At 52.9% G+C, this 21,789-nt stretch overlaps 6 protein-coding genes across 6 annotated transcripts; 3 read left to right on the top strand and 3 right to left on the bottom strand.

Annotated features, from left to right (window-relative positions):
- Nucleotides 1-4,628: 4,628 nt before the first annotated feature.
- On the top strand, nt 4,629-6,279 carry J4E88_010011 (uncharacterized protein; the record flags this gene model as incomplete). The annotated part of the gene is made up of 3 exons (XM_049403608.1): nt 4,629-4,676; nt 4,726-5,838; nt 5,932-6,279. 3 exons carry the CDS (start codon nt 4,629-4,631, stop codon nt 6,277-6,279), a joined length of 1,509 nt encoding a protein of 502 aa, XP_049250537.1.
- Nucleotides 6,280-8,784: 2,505 nt separating this feature from the next.
- On the bottom strand, nt 8,785-12,155 carry J4E88_010010 (uncharacterized protein; the record flags this gene model as incomplete). The annotated part of the gene is made up of 10 exons (XM_049403607.1): nt 8,785-8,844; nt 8,894-9,044; nt 9,098-9,292; nt 9,344-9,483; nt 9,634-10,450; nt 10,496-10,529; nt 10,583-10,792; nt 10,925-10,992; nt 11,113-11,726; nt 11,793-12,155. 10 exons carry the CDS (start codon nt 12,153-12,155, stop codon nt 8,785-8,787), a joined length of 2,652 nt encoding a protein of 883 aa, XP_049250536.1.
- Nucleotides 12,156-12,556: 401 nt separating this feature from the next.
- On the top strand, nt 12,557-15,953 carry J4E88_010009 (uncharacterized protein; the record flags this gene model as incomplete). The annotated part of the gene is made up of 9 exons (XM_049403606.1): nt 12,557-12,560; nt 12,724-12,944; nt 12,999-13,191; nt 13,244-13,268; nt 13,331-13,689; nt 13,736-14,341; nt 14,376-14,505; nt 14,737-14,919; nt 14,969-15,953. 9 exons carry the CDS (start codon nt 12,557-12,559, stop codon nt 15,951-15,953), a joined length of 2,706 nt encoding a protein of 901 aa, XP_049250535.1.
- Nucleotides 15,954-18,306: 2,353 nt separating this feature from the next.
- On the top strand, nt 18,307-19,287 carry J4E88_010008 (uncharacterized protein; the record flags this gene model as incomplete). Its single annotated transcript, XM_049403605.1, has 4 exons — nt 18,307-18,409; nt 18,464-18,704; nt 18,793-19,067; nt 19,118-19,287. The coding sequence occupies 4 exons, from the start codon at nt 18,307-18,309 to the stop codon at nt 19,285-19,287; spliced, it is 789 nt and encodes a 262-aa protein (XP_049250534.1).
- A 609-nt stretch (nt 19,288-19,896) lies between these two features.
- Nucleotides 19,897-20,425, bottom strand: J4E88_010007 (uncharacterized protein; the record flags this gene model as incomplete). Its single annotated transcript, XM_049403604.1, has 2 exons — nt 19,897-20,121; nt 20,198-20,425. The coding sequence occupies 2 exons, from the start codon at nt 20,423-20,425 to the stop codon at nt 19,897-19,899; spliced, it is 453 nt and encodes a 150-aa protein (XP_049250533.1).
- A 435-nt stretch (nt 20,426-20,860) lies between these two features.
- On the bottom strand, nt 20,861-21,466 carry J4E88_010006 (uncharacterized protein; the record flags this gene model as incomplete). The annotated part of the gene is made up of 1 exon (XM_049403603.1): nt 20,861-21,466. The coding sequence occupies one exon, from the start codon at nt 21,464-21,466 to the stop codon at nt 20,861-20,863; it is 606 nt and encodes a 201-aa protein (XP_049250532.1).
- Nucleotides 21,467-21,789: the final 323 nt, after the last annotated feature.

Raw genomic sequence — 21,789 nt, 5'->3', positions numbered from 1 at the left:
GCGCTTTTCTGACCGTCGAGGTTGGTGACGCAGGTTTCGCCTCGCTGAGTACCTTGTCCGGTGGAGAGTTTGAGGTAGCGGTATCATGGTTTGCATTTCGGCGTTCGGTGGTTGGACTGCTTTGGATGTACGACTGGTGAGCACCTTCGGGGTTTGACATCGGGAGTTTGAGCTGGCTTTATCTGCATGGGAGAAGTCGTGAGGCAGAAGAAGCCTACATCGGGTGCATCAACGGCAAGTATGGTCAATGAGCATCCATGAATAATCAGCACTTTACTACCTTGACTATGGCCTTCTTGAATGCGTCTCATATATGCGCATGAGTCTCTTAAAACTGATGTGATTATTCTCATGATGTAAAAGGCTATGAAAAGAACCTGCGGTGGGCTGAAGATAGCTTCCGGGGGTGTAAATGCCCACATCTGAGATGGGCGGCCCCCTGTGTACGTTGCGCTATTGATGGGGGCCAAAGCGGTGCACTGCAATTTCTAGCGCGGACGAGCCTGCGGATGAGGCAAGCTGACAGCCAATCGTAGGAGTGAGGATCTTGCGTAGGAGTGAAGATCTTGGCGGTACTGTACTGCAATCTTTAGCGTAGAAGAGGTCGTAGCATGGCCTGGTCCAGAAACGTAGCTTTGAAGGTGCTCTGCTGTAGAGCTGTTATACAATTGGTGCGCATTTCATTTCTTAGCGCCCGCGAGTCCACGTGTGAGGCAGATTTCTATTCTGAGGAGGGCTGACCACGGTTTGCACTGCAATTTCTAGCGCGGACGACGTCGTAGCATGCTGTACCTGCCGTTCAGGTATTGGAAGTCGCAACCTGCATAGCAACTTGAACCATGAAGAGCACGTTGAAGTTACCACTATGCGATGGGCCATCCAGACAAATTAACCAGGGCCTTTTAAACTCCAGGATTCCGCGTGCGCACAGAAAGGGTTTCGATGAATGTGTTGCCAGGCTGACCTCAAGAACGTCTCGCGAGAACTCCAAGGTTGAGCTACTGCAATGCTTAGCGCGAATGTCGTGAGTACTCAAGAACTTGTAAATCCGCGATTTGAGTTCATGCGGCTCAAGTAGATGTTTGTCCACGGGGAGTCCCTCGATGGCTTGCCGGCTGACGGGGACTGCACTGCAACCTCTAGCGCAGACGAGCCTATGGTGCGAGACGCGATGATGGCCAATCCCTGAGACTGCCATTGCACTGCAATCTCTAGCGTTGACGAGGTCGTAACATGGCTAGGCCTAGCAAGCTCGTGATAGGTCCAACACAGGATCTTTGATCTGACAGGCCGCACTGCAACTCCCGGCGTACAAGAGCCCGCATGCACTCAGGTGAAGATTAGCCTGAAGCCCGATTAACGCTGCACTGCGATCTTTAGCGCGGAGGCGCACTTGAGGGGACGCTAGCAGAGTACCTGACGCGAGGCCAGTTCTGACTGGTGTGCACTGCAATCTCTAGCCTGGACGAGGGGTCAGCTTACGCCTCCTGTGATTAGACATCGGCCATCGTGGAGCGGTGACTTCGGTCTGTGAGAATACTCCAAGACTCTGTGTGGACTGAAGAAGACAGTTGCGCTTGATGAGTTGCTGAGCCGTATCGTTGGTGAACGTCCTGTGGAAGTTGCGTTAGTGTTGTCTCCGGCGCGTGGGTTGCGTGAACCCCAGGGCTCTAACTATACTTCAGCCGCGCATTTGATCGCATGCGACATCAACAGTCGTTTCAATGCCACAGCCGGAAGGCGCCCAATCGTGGCCTCACGTATGCACCCCTGGGGGACGCGATATAGGTCAGAGTACCCAGATTAGGAAGCAGTTGCATCATTGCACTCCAGCTAACTGCACTGCAATCTTTAGCGCAGAAGAAGAGGCATGCGGAAGTAGTCGCTAACCAGATCCGGAATCGTTCTGACGTGCGAGAGGACCTGACAGGTGTGGACGGCAATTTCTAGCGCACGCGAGTACATATGAGGAGGTGACCAGGCAGCAATAGTCTAACGCTCATTCGGGGGTGGCGGGGCGCCTGCACTGCAATTTCTAGTGCGAAAGAGCACTTAACGAGACGCAAGTACAGGGATTGCTGCATTTCTCGACCAACGTGCCTCGCCACAGCCACTGGCCGTACAACGCCAATCACACTCCTCTTGCCATAGGTCCCTAGGATGAGAACAGCCTGGGGGGCAGCACGATGGAGGACTCTCGCTTCCAGAATGAGGCGCGCTCTTTTGGGCACAAATTGCTTCAGCCTGCTGTCATCTTGGGCACGCTGCACTGCAATCTCTAGCGCATATAAGTGAGTGTGTAAGGAGGTGGCCCGTTAGCCACAGCTAGAACAACTCCAGGCGTGCATTCTGCACTGCAATCTTTAGCGCGAAGAAGCACCTGATAAGAGGCAAGGCGCAGACATCAAACTTGGACTGGACTTCTTACTTGCACTACGTTTCTAGCTTAGACAAGGAGGACGTATGAGGTAGCTAAACGTTATGAGGCATCAAAGGCAGATATAATGTAACATCTAGTGCGAACGAGCACATCTGGATGTATCGGTTGCTGTTGAGCTAGAAACGAAGGTTACTTGCCTGAGGATAAGCCTGCACTGCAATCTCTAGCGCAGACGAGCGTAGGTAGACGAAAGAGATACGCTTGATTGGCTGCCATGTTGCATCACCGGTGAACGTCCTCCAGCGGAACGCTCAGCCACCACCGTCTCGGCACGTAGGATGCGTATCCCTTGGGGCCTGGGCCATACGAATGTGACTGCACTGCAATGACTAGCGCGTACGAGTGTACGTGGTGGTAGAAAGGTTCGCTTGATTGGCTGCTGTGACACTGGTGAATGTCCTGCGGGGGGACGCTCAGCCACTATGGTCTCTGCGCGCAGCCTGCGCATCCCCACCAATGTCAGCTCCGCAAGTGGAAGTCCTTCGCAAAGGCCCTCAAACCGGTCAGGGATTCCTTCAAGGGTGGGCGTTGCACTGCATTTCTTAGCACGGACGAAACCATATACGAAGTATGACGATGACGAATCGGCTGTTCAACGTAGCGCGTCTCTGCAGCCACGACTATCGGTGTTGAAGAAAAGGGCACTTGGTTACGATAAGGCTGCGATTAGTCCAGACCTACGGTATATTCCAGCATGCTGGAACTACAGACCACGTTGGCTTGGGCTCTTGCACTGCAATCTCTAGCGTGAACGAATACCCATCTTGTAGGAGGAGCCCACACCTTCCCACATCAACAAGATGTGCATCATCATCAGCGCGGCTTGACTGCTATGTACTACAGTCCTCAGCGAAAGCGTTGGTAAATGCGAAAGAGCGGCCTCCCGAGCATTGCCTTGATATGGACTGGATCGTACGTTCGGCGCAGGAAAGGGCATCTGGGTCGATAAAAGGAGTGTGTGAGATGAATGGTACTCGTTCGGAAGTCATACAGTGCTGGTTTTGGCGTTGCGCTGCAGTCTCTAGTGTGAGAGGGGAGGACGCGGGTATGGACTGTTTTACCGCGGTGTCGCTGCACTGCGATTCTTAGCGTCGAAGAGCACATGTAAGTCACGTGAGCGGAGAAGCATGAGCTGGACCTTGGGAGCTGCCGGCTGGCCTGACTGATTTCGTCCGATAGCTACTGCAACGGCACTGCAACCTTGAGCGCGCACAGTACGTCTGCACTGCATTCCATAACGCGCCAGAGCACGTGAATACCTACCTTTGCATTGCGATCCTCCGTGCGGAAGAGCAATGATTGTTTTCCGAGACGCGAGTGCGCGATATTCTGGGTGTCTCGACCAATATGCGGCGACATAGCGACAAGGAGTTCACCCTGCGCGTACCGACGGGCTTTCGCACTGCTTTCCCAATACAGATAGATCACGTCTTCGTTGAGAAAATGACCGACGGGATGCTTGGTGGATTGCGAGGCTGAAAACACCTCGCGCGGAACAGATTTGGTGCGGTAGAGAACACATCTCCTTGGAGGCTGATAACGTTCGTCCTACGTACCGGCTTGGCGTTGGGCACAAGAGATTACGCCGATCGTGGGGTATGTAGAACCGAGCCAAAAGCTTGGCGCGACCGGATGGCTAGCAACGACATCCGTTTGGAAGCACTAGACGAAGAACGTACCTGCTACATCCCAGCTTAACACTCGCACTTAAACCTCCAATACGGTATATGCGCGCTCAACGACGCAACGGCGCGTGAATAAGGACGGAAGCCGGAGCAGTCGCGATCCGACCCTAGCGTTTCCCATCGGAGATTTTGGCAGATGTCACTCTTCGAGGCTAGCGCCCGGAAACATTCGAGATCCGACCGTTGTGCCTGGTCGTTCACCACAGGATCATCCTCTCGCGTACGGATGGGGTCCACGCAAGATGTCAAAGCGAAACGTCGGCAGGCATCATACAGTCTGTAGAAGCCATGGTTGAAGAGACAGGGTAAAGAGTCTTGCTACCCAGGGGGTTTTGCCGCAGGGCATATATAATGTCGTCCTCCCGTGCGGAGTGGTATCGCCATCGTTCTACACATATCCGCATCACATCTCACGTCGCGGATTCGAGGACCAGGATTTCTGTCTTCCAAGCCGCCGTCGAAGTCACTCCACATCTGATATCATCTTCAACCTGTCGACAGCGATGTCGTTTCAGAAGGCTGCAGCTGCAGTGCTGCTTCTGGTCGAAATTGTAAGTGTTCTCATCTCGCTGATGCAATCACCCTCTAACGCTTTCTCAGGGTGTCGTCAGTGCAATCGGCGTTGCAATCTATCGTCTCTTCTTCCACCCCCTTCGCAAGATTCCTGGACCGAAGCATTTCGCCGTTTCCGGGATCCCTCTGGCCATCGAGAACAGCATCCAAGGAACTTTCGCCAAAAAGGTCCTGAAGTACCATGAAAAGTACGGTGACATGGTGCGTACTTCGCCCAACTCCATATCCATCAACGGAACTATTGGATGGCCTGAGGTTTTCGGATTAAGTCGCAGTGGCCGACCCGAATTCGGCAGGTGGCATGAATTTTACCAGGGCGGAGACACTTCACGCAAGTCGATCTTTCCTAGCAGCAGAGAGGACCATCGACGTCAACGCCGTGTTATGGCACATGCTTTCTCCGATGCTGCTATCAAGGGTCAGGAGGCGTTGATCATGGAGTACGTCGACAAGCTCTTTGCCCACCTACATAAAGACGCCGCGCAACACACCCCGACGGACGTAGTCAAATGGTTCAACTTCACCACCTTCGACATCATCGGCGATTTGGCCCTGGGTGAATCGTTCCACTGCCTGGACAGCAGCGATTACCATCCATGGGTTTCCATGATATTCGCTGGCATCAGAGCTGGCGCGCAAATTGTTGCGTTGATGAAGATGCCTGGCCTCAGCTGGATCCTACGGCTGATGATCTCTAAAGAGGACATGCAAACGCGTCATAACAACAGGATCATGAGTGACGAGAAGGTAGAGCGAAGGCTGGCACTTGGCGCAGCACCCGGCGGCCGGAAGGACATTATGACATACATCCTTCGCAACAACGACGAGAAGGGCATGAGCCATGCAGAGATCCTGGGCAACTCCGAGGCTTTGATCGTGGCTGGCAGCGAGACGACAGCCACGACACTCTCAGGCTTTACCTACTTCATGTCAACGAACCCGCAGGCTTTCGAACGGCTCCAGCAAGAAGTTCGGACGGCCTTCGCCAACGAGAAAGATATAACGATGTTGTCTACTGCGCAACTCAAGTACCTGCATGCCTGCATTGAGGAGACTTTACGAATGTACCCGCCCGTTGCGGATACGCCTCCACGTGTGTCTCCTGGCGAGTACGTTAACGGCTATTGGATTCCCAAAGGTGTAAGTCATTCCAGATCACTTTGCCTGTCATCCATCAGCCAGAAGAAGTACTTCGAATAGACATGGACAGTCACAGCTAACAACACCTCTCAGACTCTTATCACGATCTTCCAGTGGGCCGTCCACCACAACCCCAACAACTTCGTCCAGCCCGACTCCTTCATTCCCGAACGCTGGCTCGGCCCAGACCATCCTTACCACGACCCACAGTTCAACGCAGACAAGAAGTCTGCCTTCCAACCCTTCTCTTTCGGCCCTCGGAATTGCATCGGCAAGAATTTGGCTTATAACGAGCTGCGCATCATTGCTGCTCGCTTCATCTGGAACTTCGACCTTGAATTGCAAGTCGGAAGTCACGGTTGGCCGGATAACCAGCGGGCGTTCTTCGTCTGGGAGAAGGACCCGTTGTGGGTTCAGCTGAAGCAGGTGGAGAGGAACTAGGGGCGTGTGTTCGCAATTGCTGGAGATGCGGCGCGTGCTGTGAGGTGTTGATAGATTGTTTTTCGTTAGTAGAGCGGTATTTTGTTGGATGATGTTGTCGCATTTGGGCTGAGCTACCTTGCTTCGAAGGCTCAAAGCTCGTCTCCAACTCATGAGCTTCTGTAGCAGAAAATGAATGTATCTGTGTTAGAACGGAACCTTGAAGTCTTCATATGTACATGCATTCTTTGAAGTAGAAATCTCGCAGAGCACGAGGACGCTAGAGCTACCGGACATGGCGACTTGGGGAATGACTAACGGGAGCAGAGATGCGCGTGCCCACGCTCCTCATTTGTGGGAACAGCTTCGATGCGGAGGCCCCTACATGTATGTAGCCGGAACTAGAGCGTGCACTGTCTTCCGTTAGACTGTGATTCATAGAAAGGTAGGCATGTTGGTCGGGCAATCCGATCAAGACAGCTACCTTCTCGCCTCTTTTTTGCACTGCAATCTCTAGCGCGGACGAGAGTATGGTCAAGCGAGGGCACCAATCAGTTTGGAGGGGTATGCAGGCACTGTGGACAGCATCGTGCAGCCTTGCCTTATCCAGTTGCACTGCAAGCTCTAGCGTGTGAGATGGGCTTTACACGCATGTCAGGTATTCGCTCCTCCGCGCTAGAAATTGCAGTGCAGATGTACATGGCAGCGCGTCGGATGCATGCAGGACGGGCCAGCTCTATCTGCTGAAGCTCTACTGTCGGCACGAGGTCAGAATTAGCGAGCTGCAGCCTTTGGCGTAGGTGCAGTGCACTGCAATTCTTAGCGTAGAAGAGCAGCAGATAGCTCCAGCGCTCTGCCTCCCGCGCTGCGATATTTAGCGCAGAAGAGAGGCAATATGCCTATGCGAGCGAGTTTGCCATGACGCGAATAGCCCGTCTGTCGAGCCTGTCGCACCGAGAGAATACCACGAACGTAGCTCAGAATTGAAGTTTTCGTATACGACACTTTTGACTAGCTGATGGAATTGAAGCGCGCGAGCAAGTAGACTGTAGTGATGAGCATACACTGTAAACAGTAGCGTTGAGGATGGCCGAATGTGGAGTGTTATCAGCTGAGGCGGGGCGCGGCACGGCTCGTGGTCGATAGTGGGCGAAGCCTGGAACACCAACTATTTGTGCGACAGACCATGGATGGCGCCCGTCGTAATGTAAATGTGCACTGCGATTTCTAGCGCGGAAGAGGAGGTAGAGCGCATGTGCGGCATGGAACAGCAGGGGGAGGGTGCTGCGCGCTGCGCCCCAAATGCACTTGTGGACCTTGCACTGCAATCTCTAGCGCGGAAGAGCGGTGATCGGGTTGAGTTGATAGTGTGATGGTGTGCTCACAACGCTGAGATTGGCATCGCGATCTCTAGTGTGAAGAACAGAGATATCTACTCTCAAATGAGCGTCACTGTTAGCACGCCTTCTGCTGCTCATTCCTAGAGAAGATGCCCATTCATGGATGTGCGAATAGCCTTGCAAGCCCATCACAACCGCGGAATTCAGCGAACGTAGCTGTGAACTAGATTCTCTCGAGAAGTTCAACTCTTTTGACCGCGCATCGGAATTGACCCATGCAAGCAAGTAGAATATAGTAGGATGAGGGCTGTGACCGTTCGCATTGAAGCGATGGGCGGGCGAGGGCTGTGACAGCTTAGTCAGCAGCCTTGGGCGGCCAGCTGTGGGAGAAAGCATGGTGGGAAGGCGCCTGAGCGAAGTTCCGCCCCCAAATTTGCACTGCAATCCCTAGCGCGTGGGACTATGTACTCGCGCAGCTTAACAGGCCAATAGCGATGCGACAACATGCAGCGCATTTCTTTGCGCAGCGGGCCATACAGGGCAGCAGAACCGTTAAGATTCCTGGAAGGGACGTTCGCAACGCATCCGCAGCCGCTTTTTGGACTTGGGGGATGTCGAACATACATGATATATTCTCTGCCCTGAGGCCGCTGCACTGCAATCTTTAGCGTGGACGAGTGGTTGATGCCTGCATCCCGACCGGTGCTGTTTCCCCACCACTAGGTCATCCAATGCTTCCACATGAATGACACACAAGAAGGACCGGTGGTGCAGCAGGCACCGGTGAAGGCCATGTCAGCTCCTGTGACTCGTCATACCCATATGAGCGGATTGCTCACCGGTTTATTGTGCCACACACAGTGGCTTACAGGCGCACAAGGGTATACGAGGCATTGTGGCAGGCTGACATGGTCAGAATATGAAGCGCGCACCCGCGGGAAGAAAGCAAGCTTCTGTCAATCGCCGGTCACTTCAACGCCTGGTTCGTTGGCACACGGGGATCACTCGCGAAGAATGTCATCGCGCTTTCGACCGTTGCAGAATCACCCGCCGAGCACGCAGCCAAATGATCTGATTGATTCGTCAATAGTACATCCACTGCATCTACGGTATGGTGCCTGAAAGTCGTGCCAAGGGTTACAAGAGGGGCGGAAGCGACCATGGTGACACGCCCGCCACACATCACTCAGCCACTTTGAATGAGATTGGATCTTTCCAGCTTGGTGTCCTGCAATGCGCGCATGTCCTACTGAGGTCAGCAACGTACGATAAATTCGGTCCTTCGCTCTCTTTACCTGCTCCACCGTCTGTTCCACAACGTAACGCGTTACCAACACTGCTTGCTTTTGTCCAAGACGCAGGGCTCGTGCGACAGCTTGGTTTTCGACTGAGGGATTCCATTGGGGCTCGACGATGAACACGCGGTTCGCGGTCGCGAGATTGAGCCTAGCATATGTCGTCAACGACAGCAGTCAATGATAAGTATGTGGCCGACTTACCCTACTGCGCCGGTGCCGGTGGTCATGATCAGTACTCGCAAATTGGGGTCCTCCGTGAACTCATGCAAGATGCGTTCGCGTTTGGTCGTCGAACACTCGCCATCGATGCGCTCATGGGTCCACGTGTTACCAGACATGTGGTGAAGGTAGTGCTGTAGTAAGTTCAAGGTGCGCGTCCAACAAGTAAATATAATGCTGCGAGTTTGTCAATCTTGCCCTTCATATGCGTAATCCCATCGTGCATACCTTTTCGTATTCCATATATCGACGGAGACGTCGTTCATCAACATTTCCATCTTCGAAGACCGTCCGTTTGCTCGAAAGTAGGTATCTTCTTGTGATGCATCCATGAAACGAGGTGGTTGAGTGGGCGCGTTCCACAGGGGCTGACAAAGGGGGCATTTGCTGGGTATTTCATCGTGACCACTAGGCGTGCTCTGGATTAGGCATTGAGAGCACAACACATGCCGGCAATTTTCGGTATAGCGATGGAACATGGAGCCGCTATTGAAGGCAGGCATCGGTTGCCGGCATACGGAGCACGTGATCTCGCCGTCTCGTCCAAGTGAGATCTCCAAAGCCTCCCTTTCATCCAGTAAATGCAGTTTGCGGCGATTCCAGGAGAAAGGCTGCTGCCAAGTACCATGATTGCAGAGGATGCGTAGCTGAAGCTGTACCTGGAACATGCCCAGTGTACTCTTTTGATCGAACGTGCCATTCTGGTTGCGGACAGCTCGGAACATGATGTCTTTGGTCTGCTCGTATTGCAATCGCTCTTCTGATGAGAACGGCACCTCTCTCACTCGGTGCTGCTCAGCCGGCAAGTGCAGGACATCTTTGGTTCTGCGTAAGCACATGGAGTCCAGAAGACGAGTGAAGCGCTCAATCGCAATGGTACGTCTCTTACCGCCCTCATCAAAAGGTATCGCAATAGTCTTTCGAAAGTTCGATAAGCTGTGAAACGGATTGACTCTCAAGAAGGCGAACAAGGAGCCGATGTCCTCCAGGCGGTTTTGTATAGGCGTGCCAGTCAGACACCACCTCGATCGGGCCGCAATGTCAGCTACAGTCCGGTACAAGATCGTGGACTGCCGTCGTATGATGTGGGCTGCGAAATCATCGTCAATGGTGGGCGGTAAACGAGTGGTGGCTTGCTCACCTTCATCAATGACAAGACGATACCATTCAATATGCCTCAACTCGTGCTTGGTCCTGGCAAAATCTGACGCGAGAGTATGATAGGTAGTGATGACAAGGTCTGCCTCCATGAGCCTCTCCAGGGAAACGTGTCGATGAGGGCCATGGTACTTGATCGCTTTCAAGGCTTTACGAGTAGGCTCGTCAAAATGCCTTCTAAGGTGAGCAGCTGGAGAGTATGCAACGATCTATGTTACTTACTTATCTAGTTCCTGAAACCATTCATTGATCATGACTGCGCCGTCAGTACAAGAGCAATAGCGTGTATCGCAAGGATGGTATACTCACGGTCTGATGATGCAACGATCAGGGTCGCTCCAGAGCGGCGTCTCTTCTTTGGTATTTCCGAAGTCGCATCGTTCAGATCATCGATGCGGATAGCCCAATTGTGCGCAGTGTTTAGCGTCCGTAGTACAAGGGCTAGTACAGAGAGAGTCTTTCCCATCCCCATCTCGTCTGCCAGGATACCACCGCCGGTTTCCTTAGGCTCAACCATGGCTATCGAATTTTTAGTATGCTTCAAAATCAGAACGTGTAAAGAACGAACTCACAATGTCCTTTCGTCAGAACATGGCGATAGCTGTCAGTGGTGTCAGCGGTGTTATGCAAGGCCGTTTGCAGGATACATACCATTGGACTCTATCTTCTTCGCTCGGCCTCCAGAGTGTGTACTCCTCTGGTATGGGCCCGTCTTCGCGCTGCATCATGAAAGAAAGTGCTGTCTTCTGGTGCCTGGGTATATCAGCGGGTGGTCGCGAAGCATCGACATTCGGAAGTGAGAGCAAAAGGTAGACGGAGACGAATTGAATGGAACTTACAACAAAAGATCGGTGTTGAGGCGCTCGTCACCCTCTAACCCGTGCAGGTTGCGATCTCGCGTCAAAGAGGAATACACATTTTGGAGGGTGCTTCTCAATGTCTGCAGACCGACCTTGTCAGGTAAAGGTTCTTCTGTGATGGTTGGTATCTCAGGTGTCGAGCCTTGGAAGCCAGGGAGGGTGAGAATGTGGGGATTCTCGTATCGACAACCATCGCGTATGTACACAGGGCGTTGCAGGTAGATCTTTTGCTGCGACAACTCCTTGCCGATGTCGCAAGCGGCTGTCGAGGGGCCGTACACATTTATCTGTACCCTCACTACGGCTTCTTTGTCCTTCGTGGCGCGGCCTATGGTCTCCTGGATGACCACCGTTGGCGCGAAGACCTCCAGATCGATCTCATAGCCTTGTTCTGCGATGCTCGTTAATGCTCCGTCTAACTGGGCGTTCACATCTCCTACGACACCCCCTTCGGGGAAAGCTACAACGAATTGGGCTTCGGGTTTGATGATCATCATTCGCGCATGGCCTGTGATCGGGGATGATGCGATGTTGTTGAGCTTACGATGAAGCTCCCCCATGTCGCCTCGGAGGCGAACAGCGGCTCTAAAAATCTTGAAACGTATTAGCTCGCCGCGAAAATGTGACAATGTCTACGCAATTGTTGGTTCCCTACTTACCATGCCATAACAGATATGTTCCTGCTCAGCTAGAGTCTGCTCAGTGGACTCATGCTGCGCTTGCCCGGTCGTCCAGTCTTCAATATCGCGACTCGTCTCTTGAAAGGAGCCGTTGATGTCGATTCCATCCAGTAGTGGGTCGCATTGTGCGTCCTGTGACCCAAGCAGTTCGTCCACGTATTGATCCCAGGATTGAGTTGGTAGAGCCGCCGTAAAACTACGATCATCAGCCTCGCGCCCGATCCTAGCGTCTATCGCATACTGATCCAAGGAATCTTGCTGGAACCAGTTGAGATGCGGACTGTGTCTCTCGTGGTGAAAGTTGACGACATCGTCGTCGTTGAGTAGGTGCTTGAGCGCCATGACGCGTGACGTAAGCGCGTTCTGACCTAGCGGCTTGGCAACAATGCCACCCGAGCAGATGATCGGTTCGCGGAGAAGGGTCTACTTCAACCAACTTCTAGACTACACTCGAAATATCTGAATCGACATCCGTGAGACGTGCGAAAGAGGCGCTGCTTGGTGTGCTGCGGATATGTGGTCTTTTCAGCTCGTCGCACCCGGGAGGCTACGTTGCAGCCTCTCGCCGCGTCCTGCATGCCGATAAGCCACACGCACATCTTCAGCCTTGCTCCGCCCCCTCCACAGCAACGCAGCTGGTCAGTCATGGCCTGCGCACATATCTTCGACTTTAGTGCTGCCTGGCATGGCGGCACAACCATCCCATCTTTGACTGGCAAACCCAAACATCCACACCACATTTGATGAGTAAGTTCAATGGCGGGCCCAATACCTTCGCAATCGGCCAGTCGCACTTCGACGGGCGCTCTATCCCAGCAACCGACCCTTGTCGGAGGGATCACCCCACCACGGCATGCGACAGGAACCGCCTTGACCCGTGCTATAACGCAGTTTCGCAACAAACTCACAGGCACGGAACTCACGGAGTTTAGCACGACGACATACGATCAGCTCTGCAAAGCATTAATCCAGGTTCAACATGAGCAAGAGCACCGAATGGAAGCGATGAACCTCGCTCGTGTCAAATCATGTCTGGAGGCCATGCACCAATTTGGCCAAGTCATAGAGATCTTTCTCAACGTTTCAGACGCGGTCGCCTTCGTCTGGGGTCCTATGAAGTTCATCTTGTTGGTAGGTACACTGACAGTCAATGAGGAGCGATGCCTCAGCTAACGCATGGCATAGACGGCCAGCACATTTGCCGACTCATTCGAACAACTTCTGGACGCATATGAGAGAATTGGCGAACAGCTACCGTTGCTGGTCGAATACGAATCATTGTTTCACAAATCGCCCCATACGATTGACGCCTTGGAGATGATGTATTTGGACATCTTGGATTTCCATCAACAAGCGCTCAAGTTCTTTTCGGGCAGATGTAGGCTAGCCCTGCCGGATTTCCGCGCATGCTTTAGCTAATTTTGATACAGTATGGACTCGGTTCTTCAAATCCATGTCAGTATCCTGCGTGCGGAATCGAGGAGAAAATGGCGCTGATGCTTAATCTTGGGATACAGGTGGAAGAACTTCCATACGAAGTTTGAGGGAGTTTTGAGTAGTCTTCGCCGGCACAAAGACATAGTTGAGTGCCGTGCTAGTCTCGCCCAATACCGACTCTACCAGGACGACGTAGCCGACTTCCGGGCGAAGCTGGAAGAGAATGTCAAACGAGAAGAGACCAAGAAGCTGATGCTCGTCAAAGACTGGCTGGCTGTTGGAGACTTACCTCGATTCGATCATGACAGCTTCTGCAAGATACGGAGCGAATGCGCGACCACTGCCAAGTGGGTAACACAGCACGAAACCATCAAACATTGGATACACTCCGATATCCCGAACAGTCCCGTCGTCTGGATCTACGGAATACCAGGAGCCGGTGTGTATTGTCACTGTGTCTGCGGTGTGACGCTGATTGACAACAGGCAAAACGATACTGGCATCGGCCATCGTCGAAGAGTGCAAGGCCAGGCCTGACTTCATCACCTGCTTCTTTTACTGTCACGATGGCGATCCAACGAGTAGCACCGCGGTCGGTATACTGAAGGGCCTGGCAGATCAACTACTAGACCATTATCCACAGATGCTGCCTCCCTGCTACACACGGCGTAGCTCGAGTGGAGAACCGTCCCTCAGATCTCTCAACCAAGCGAAGAGGCTTCTTGAAGACTTTTGCTTCACCATATCCAAACTCTTCATCATCGTTGATGGGCTGGACGAGTGTGAAGGGGCGGAGAGAGGCCAAGTGTTGGATATATTAACCGAACTCGTAGGTCAGCGTGATGCGGTTGATCCGGGCACTATCCGCCTTTTGATCGCGAGTCAAGACCACGCCGATATAAGGAGAAAGCTTCACGGCTCCGCTATTACCAAGATGGCGCCCAAGATTCTGCAGATCTCGGAAAAAGACAACGAGGGCGACATCAAGGCCTACACCAGGATGTGGGTAGATCGAATTGAGGCAAAGTTTCCATTGTTCACGGAAGACATGAAAGAATACCTTCGTAACCTTATCGTGGCTAATGCAAAAGGTGAGTCGCTTAATGAATCACTACACGCAGTCAGGGTCTAATTCCAAGGCAGGCATGTTCCTTTACGCCAAATTGGTTTTGCTCGACCTTCACGCGTGTATGACGCTAGCGGAGCTTTTGGACTATATCAAGACCGAGAACTTTCCTTCAGGACTCGCACAAGCGTAGGTACACACCGAAGGGAACCCGCGACATCTTCTGGGCCCGATTTTCGTACATTCGTCACGGACATCGAGCGTTCATTAACCGCGTCGACAGATATGAGCGGATAGTCACACGCGTCAAAACAAGATCTGGCAGAGGATGGCCAAAAACCAAGCAATTACTCGGATGGTGTGTTGTCTTCTGATCCCATGATCTGCCTATTGTATTCTAACCACGACTTTGTCTTCTAGGTTAGTGTGTGCCAAGCGCCGGCTTACTTGGAAGGAGATACAGGTTGCACTCTCGATCGATGTAGATTGTCAGATCATCGAATACGAACACCATCATCTCCGCGATCACATCTACGAAACATGCGGCTCACTAGTGCTTGTTAATGGCGACCGAGTGTCTCTCGTTCATAGCACAGCTAAGACGTACGTCAATCAGTCTGTGTTCGTCAAGTCCTTATCCTGACGGGAACAGGTACATCACCAGTATCACGAAAGATATCCACGAGCCATCCATCGAATGCGAGTTGGCGACGTTGTGTCTACAGTACCTCACCTTTCCCTGTTTCGACGTCGACGACCCGGATGATCAAGCGCAACGTCGACAATACGTATTGGACGGATCGATTGCTTTCCAGGACTATGCCATCGCGAAATGGTTCCACCATGTCAACGCTTGGGTAGGCCAAGGGGAGAGGTTCCTCGACGAGGCAAACGACGTGGCAGGTCAATTACAAAGCATCTTCAAAGCCATGGATGATTTCATGACGCGTTATGGCGACGTGGACTGGTCCAACGGCCTGGTGGACGACTGTAAGGCCAAGTGCAGGGTATTCGAGCATCTCGACCTCCACGATCATCTAGTGGGGCTCACTAGCCACATCTACACGTTCCAGCAGAAAGGCTTCGATGCACAACACAAGATCAGCATTGAAGACCTCTCGAAGGCCTTGGATCGGAATCGGAAGGCTCTTGAGATCTTCCCCAAGAGCAAGCCCGGCCCAACTGCACACGAGAAGGAGGCATACAAAAGATTCTACGACGAGGAAAGGCGGTTCAAATGCACGAGGATTACTTGCAGGTACTTCTCAGAGGGCTTCAAGGATGAAAAGGCTCGCAACCGACACGTCAACATCCACGAAAGGCCATTCCAGTGCGAAGTACCAGACTGCCTCGGAGCTGAAGGATTCGCCAACGCGAAAGATTTGGAGAGACACACACGAGCGTTCCATCCCGAGATGAGTGACTTAGCCGAGAAGTTTATTACTGCTACGACGAAGCGCGAGGCATCGACCCACGCCTGCACAATGTGCGGAAAGACGTTTTCGCGCAATTTTCATCGCAAGAACCATGAGCTCAGCCATCGAGGGGAGAGGCCGCACGAGTGCCCCGAGTGCGGCAAGGCTTTCACGAGGCTGAACGATCTGAAGAGACACCAGAAGATACACGATAGGAAGTAACAAACCTGGCTTCATGATGGATGCCGTACCTGTCGCTTCACTGCGCGCTTGCCGCTAGCTTTCAGGCTTGGCCAAGTGACGGCGTGTCTCTCCCATGAAGCTGATACGTCGGGATCCGATCTGTCGTACCTTTTGAGTCTTCTTGTTAACAGACGACATACAGATTCCCAGTATAGTACAGGCTCTGAGCCGGTGAGAGCCGGCAAATGATTACCCGGGGGGCGTATGCGGGTACAGGCACCTCGCTTCTCGTCATGCACCGGTCAACAAGCATCTGTGGCATGATCCGTCCTTTGTACATCCGGGCCTCTCTTTCGCGCTAAAGATTGCAGTGCAAGGCCCGTTGTGGTAGAGTTTCAAGCTGCATGTGGCCGGCATATGTACTTAGTGATCACCGTCGGGAATGACGATTAGTGTCACGCGTCGTCCCAGAAAGAACGACTTGGTGCATGTGCATCTTTTGGATTAGAGGACGCAGTGCAGCGGTGTTGCAGAGCTGTGAAAAGAGTACCATGCTCTGCAGCCATGCAGCACGTAGCCGTGCCTCTGCTCCATATGCATGAATATGTTATGACGCCACATCATGGCAATGCCGTGGGTATACGATTCCGCAAATGTTCATGCCCTTGAAAATCACCAGGGTCTCAATTCTTCCAACCGTAGCTGCTAACGGCAAAAGGCACGCAAGGCGGCCAAGATCCGATCGCCAACTTCCCCACATTTCCATCGGAAAATGACACGAGCAGCGGGCGCGATAGAAAGTAGTGATTTTGGCCACATGATGGCCGCATCACCCGTGTCTGCACTGTTCGCTGACTACTCATAATTAGAGCCGTTATGCGTCCAGAGCTTTGCCAACATGCCAGAGAAACACACAATCACCTTTGCTGTGAAGTCGATGCGTCATGTGTCACATCTCAGAACATGCTTTGGACATACCTGATGTCCAATGCGCTGTGAACCAGGAAGAAAGGACTAATCCTGGGACCGGTGAGAGCTGACAATCCATTGCCCAACGTTGGCCTGTGCGAGTGCAGACAGCGCGCGTCCTGATGCTCACCATCTGACAGGAATTTGGGCTTTTTATACTCTGTACGCTTGCGACTCGTCATCCGCGCTAGGGATTGCAGTGCACTGCCCAATGCGATGGCGTGTATGGGCTGAATATGAGGTCCCCACAGTTGCCGCAGTGTCGCACATCATGGAATAGCGATTGGTGTGAGGCGTCGTACCCAATAGAGTACCTTGGTGCCTGCGCACTCCCATTTCGCACTGGAGGCTGTGGTCAAGCTGTCATGTAGGGATGAGAGAGGCTGGCCGCGTTGTAGTGCGTTGCGCTCGTTCCGCAGATAGCTTCGGCTTGTTTCGTGTGAAGATGCAACATGATGGTATTCTCAACGATGGCATCGCGCTCAGGTTTACCAGATCCGACTCTCCAGCTGCAAATGGCAAAGACGCGCAAGGCAGCGAGCGGATGATCGTCAGAGTCCCCACATCGCAAAACGACACGGGCACGGGCAACGGGTGCGGCGGTCTTGGCGTTCCGGTTCTGACGGGAGGGAGGCTGAGCAGCCGAGTGGCGCTAGTTCGCGCGTCCTTCGCTACGCGATGCTTGCTGCGCCCCGGTCAGTACCACCTTCGCGACTTTGCCCGTTCTTGAATTGTCACGAGGGGAACGGGTCAGCCAAAAGCAAGCCCACCTGGGCCTGCACACAGAGAGTGTGACGGCAGCTGAATAAACATCACCAGGTGTCTGTTGGGTTTTTGAGTGGTAATTTGAATGTGTGTTCAGTAGTAGCGAAGGCAACTAAACCACAAGTGCGCATCCAACACCTCCCGCAGACACTAGGGTCCGCAAGACGTCCGAACTTCTTTTCCGCGCATGCCAGCAGGGACCTACCTGGCGGTGCGCAACCAGTAAACGCGCCTTGATTGTTAATACGTACAAGTCACTCTCCACAGTTTTCAAACGTCATCACGTTCACCGTAGCACTGCTCGGGGGTTCGGGCACCGAGAGTGCCTCACTGGTGACCAAATCCAGGGGGCCTGAGTACACTCATCTCGCGCGATGAGCCGGAAGGGGCTTAAGTCGCGAAGTCCACGTAATGAGCACTATAGGAATGTTTGAGATGCCATTTAGGATAGAGCGACTTTTTTGAAGCCAAGATGACCGAGTACGGGTTATGCGAGTTTGCTCATCTTACTGTGCGGAAGGAAGTATAAGATAGATCTCAAGCGTGTTTTGGTCGGATTCGTGCATCCCGTTCACATTCAGTGCGACAGTGTAACACCAAAACTTCACGACTTCTCCAATTTACCCACCTCACATATCTTTTCTTCCTATCGAACAACATGACACGCATCTCATCTCTTGTCGCTGTCGCGCTTGCAAGCGTTGGCGTCGTCAACGCCCAAGGCTCTCTCGCGAGCTGGCACCCAGCTGGCCCCGGAGAATGTACGTTCGATGTCTTCCCAACTGCTCACCACAGCAATTGCTAACATGTTCCAGCACGAGGCCCATGCCCCATGCTCAACACCCTAGCGAACCACGGCTTCCTCCCTCGCGAAGGGCGCAACTTCACGCTTCCCCAGATCAAACACGCCCTGGGAAACGCCATCAACGTCGGCGATGACATCTCAGAGTTGCTTTACAACTTTGCGCTGACGACGAACCCCGGCCCGAACACCACGACTTGGGGGCTTGACACGCTCGGCAACCACAACATTCTGGAGCATGATGCCAGTCTGAGGTAAGCCCCGCAGCCCTTTACCAAGTCCGCTGGTCGATATGAGGGCCTACACTGCAAAGCGCACGACTAACGCGACATCTCCATCTAGCCGCTCAGACAAGTACTTTGACGACGATGCCGTCTCCTTCAATCACACCATATACGACCAGACCCGTTCCTACTGGACAGACGACCTCATCGACATCCAAATGGCCGCCAACGCACGTCTCGCGCGTATGATCGATTCAGTGAAATACAACCCCAAGTTCGCTCTGTCGGAGCTGGCCGCAGACTTCAGCGCGGGTGAAGGCGCTGGTTACATGCTCGTCTTCGGCAACAAGACAGAGAAGACAGCGAGGCGAGACCTCGTAGAGTACTTCTTCGGTACGTATCTGACCGTTGTGTACTGCAAATCTGTGCTGATTAACGTGTAGAGAACGAGCGCTTGCCCACGGAGCTGGGTTGGAAGGCCCCTGACGAGGTGATTAGCCTGGACGATCTCATGGCTTTCTCTGCAGACATCTACAGTGCAACTTCGTACGATGCTCTCGAGACGAAGGAAGCCATGATGCGCAGGAACGGCATGGTGGGCAAGGTCTTCTAGTGTATCAAGCGACGTGGATAGTATTTGCGCTACCCGATGGGCACACGAGAACCTCTCTTCCGCGCTAGAAAGTGCAGTGCAGGCCAAAGTATAAAAGGTCTTGCGATTTTCGTAGGGCTTGTAAATTCGGGACTAGCGGCTCTTTAATAGACCTTGTGATCCATCGGATGTAATCTTTAAGCGGATGCTCATGTTGTGTAATGCTGACGGGTTGTACCGTGCGTCCTGTGAGAGTGTGCTCATAGCACAAATCACTGTCACACAAGGCTATAATGTAGCGAGCACCGGTAGCCTACGCCGTACCTTACGCGCGCGAAAGTTTCAGACGTCGCACTGACAGAATGCGCCGTTCCAGATCCGACTTCGACGCGTGGATGAGAGGAGATGCCAGTCTGCTCGAGTTGACCGAGGATTTCATTTGATGTGTAGCAGACAGAGTTCGGAAAGCTGCGAACATGTCGTGCAGGAGAGCGTGTAATCATGCGGCTGTTTCATGTTCTGCTAGGGCTATGTAAATGAGGCGCAGTTGCGGCGCAGTCAAAGCGAGTGAAGACGTGTCCTCTGCACGAACGCATGTTTACGATTGATATTATCCATCCTGCAGTCCGATCAATGCTTCGGAATCAAAGGACTCATGTCCTGCGGTGGTTCTCTGCCCTCAGTATTGGCGAGGCGAAGCGTCGCATTGCATTTGCCGTCGTTGCGGATCTTTCGGGAACCACCCACACCGCCGTTGTCCTGGGCCTTGCAAGTATTCAGGATGCCCGATGCAGCCTTCAGAACTTCCGTGAGACCTACGAGACAATCCTCCGTCCAGTCTTGTTCGTATTCGATCTGAAAGGCGCAGGTATGTACGTACTGCAGGCACGTCAGTGTCTGATTGATCGATGAAACCACTCGCGAAGCTTACTGAAGCCCACCATTGCCCACCGTTTCTTCCCTGTAGGAGACCCACAACTGGATGCATCATGCCTGTCGCAAGGGCTGCGTAACAGTCCTCTTGTTGCGCTAGCTTGGAGGCATCGCCCACGGAGCAGTCGATCTCGGATGACTGACCGTACATCATGTCGGCATTGTCGTTCTCGAAGGTCTCCGAGAAGGAGTTGTACACGCCACGATCGAGCGGAACATCTGGCATGTTGTAGGCTGGATCTTGGACTAAGAGCTCAGAGTCAGCAGAGACCTGGCATAGAAGAGCCGGGAAGCGATCGGTAGCCAGTAATGGAGATTAGGGTATCGCTTACTGCATGGTGGTTAGTCGTTGCAGAATGCTGTCGGAAGAGGATGCATACCAATCAGACGGAAGCGGTGCATGCGTCGCGCAGTCCACTCGGACGAGGACAGTAATACCCCAAGGATCATTGTCGCTACCTCGGGCGGCATTTGGTACTTTGATGCATGTATCGGGCTTGCTCGTTCCATCAACACAAGTTCCCTCCGGATGCCCAGGCGCGACATCCAGATATTTGCCATCGCCCGTATAAGTACCACTGCACAACGTTAGCAACGAATCTTGTCTGTATCGGACTTGCTTGTGATTTTCGGAACGAGCAAGAGACGGCTCGTAGCATGCTTACCAAGATTCTCTGAGTATCGGGATCCATGTGAAGTATCCGCACTCGTTATGCTCCAGCTTTACGGCTTTGTTGACAGCTTTGGCTACAGTGTTCGTGTTCGATACACCACCAGTGACGCCACCGCTAAAATCGGCTATCTTGCCACTAAGCGGGAAGTTGATAGTGTACGCCCAAGCCGTGGTAGTCGTATCGGTAATACCACACGTCATGGGGCCATGGCAATACGGGTTCGAGAGGAACATACTCTCCTGGCCGTAGAAGAACCGCACCTGTTGTCCTAAGTCAGTCGCAATGAAACTTTTGGCTCGAAGACCTACATTCTCCTCGCAGAATCCGCCACAATGGAAGCCCCGGAATGGGTTCCACCAGGCCCCTTCGTTCTGCTGCTTCTTCATGTGACACACGCCTGGCGATTCGAAGCCCATGGGCGGGGGGCAGACGTCGTTCTTGTAATCGTGATACAGAATAGGTTCGGCATCCTTTCCATCACATGGGTTGCGCTTGAAGACGTGGGGAGATGGATCATTGGAGACAGCGTCGGCAGGATAGGCACTTGCTATCTTCGCAGATAGAATGTAAACTAGGAACAGAATCGATAGCATTGTCGGCAAGGATGTGACTATGAAGGTGGGCTCGGGTTTGATACTCGAGACTTCCGATGAGATGCGCACTCTTATACCGCAGGTACACCTCAGGCCGACTGTATAGACGCCGATGCTAGACACTCTGGTTAGACTGGGAAGTTGACAGCTGTATCGTGAGTCTGCCTTAGGGAACACGAAAGCCCCAATCTCCAACCGGGCGTATGCTTCCACTCGCGGCACAGAACCCTAAACAACAACCTCGAGATTGGACGTCATCACGATGTTTCTCATTATCCTTGTTGGATATGTTCCTCGCGGGCATACGAAAGGTGCAAGCTGAC

The sequence above is a fragment of the Alternaria novae-zelandiae genome (genome assembly GCF_023758075.1).
Source record: "Alternaria novae-zelandiae strain BMP 2774 chromosome Unknown scaffold_28, whole genome shotgun sequence".
NCBI lineage: Eukaryota > Fungi > Ascomycota > Dothideomycetes > Pleosporales > Pleosporaceae > Alternaria > Alternaria novae-zelandiae.
The sequence above is the reverse complement of the archived record's forward strand: the minus strand, read 5'-3'. Positions and strand labels throughout refer to the sequence as shown.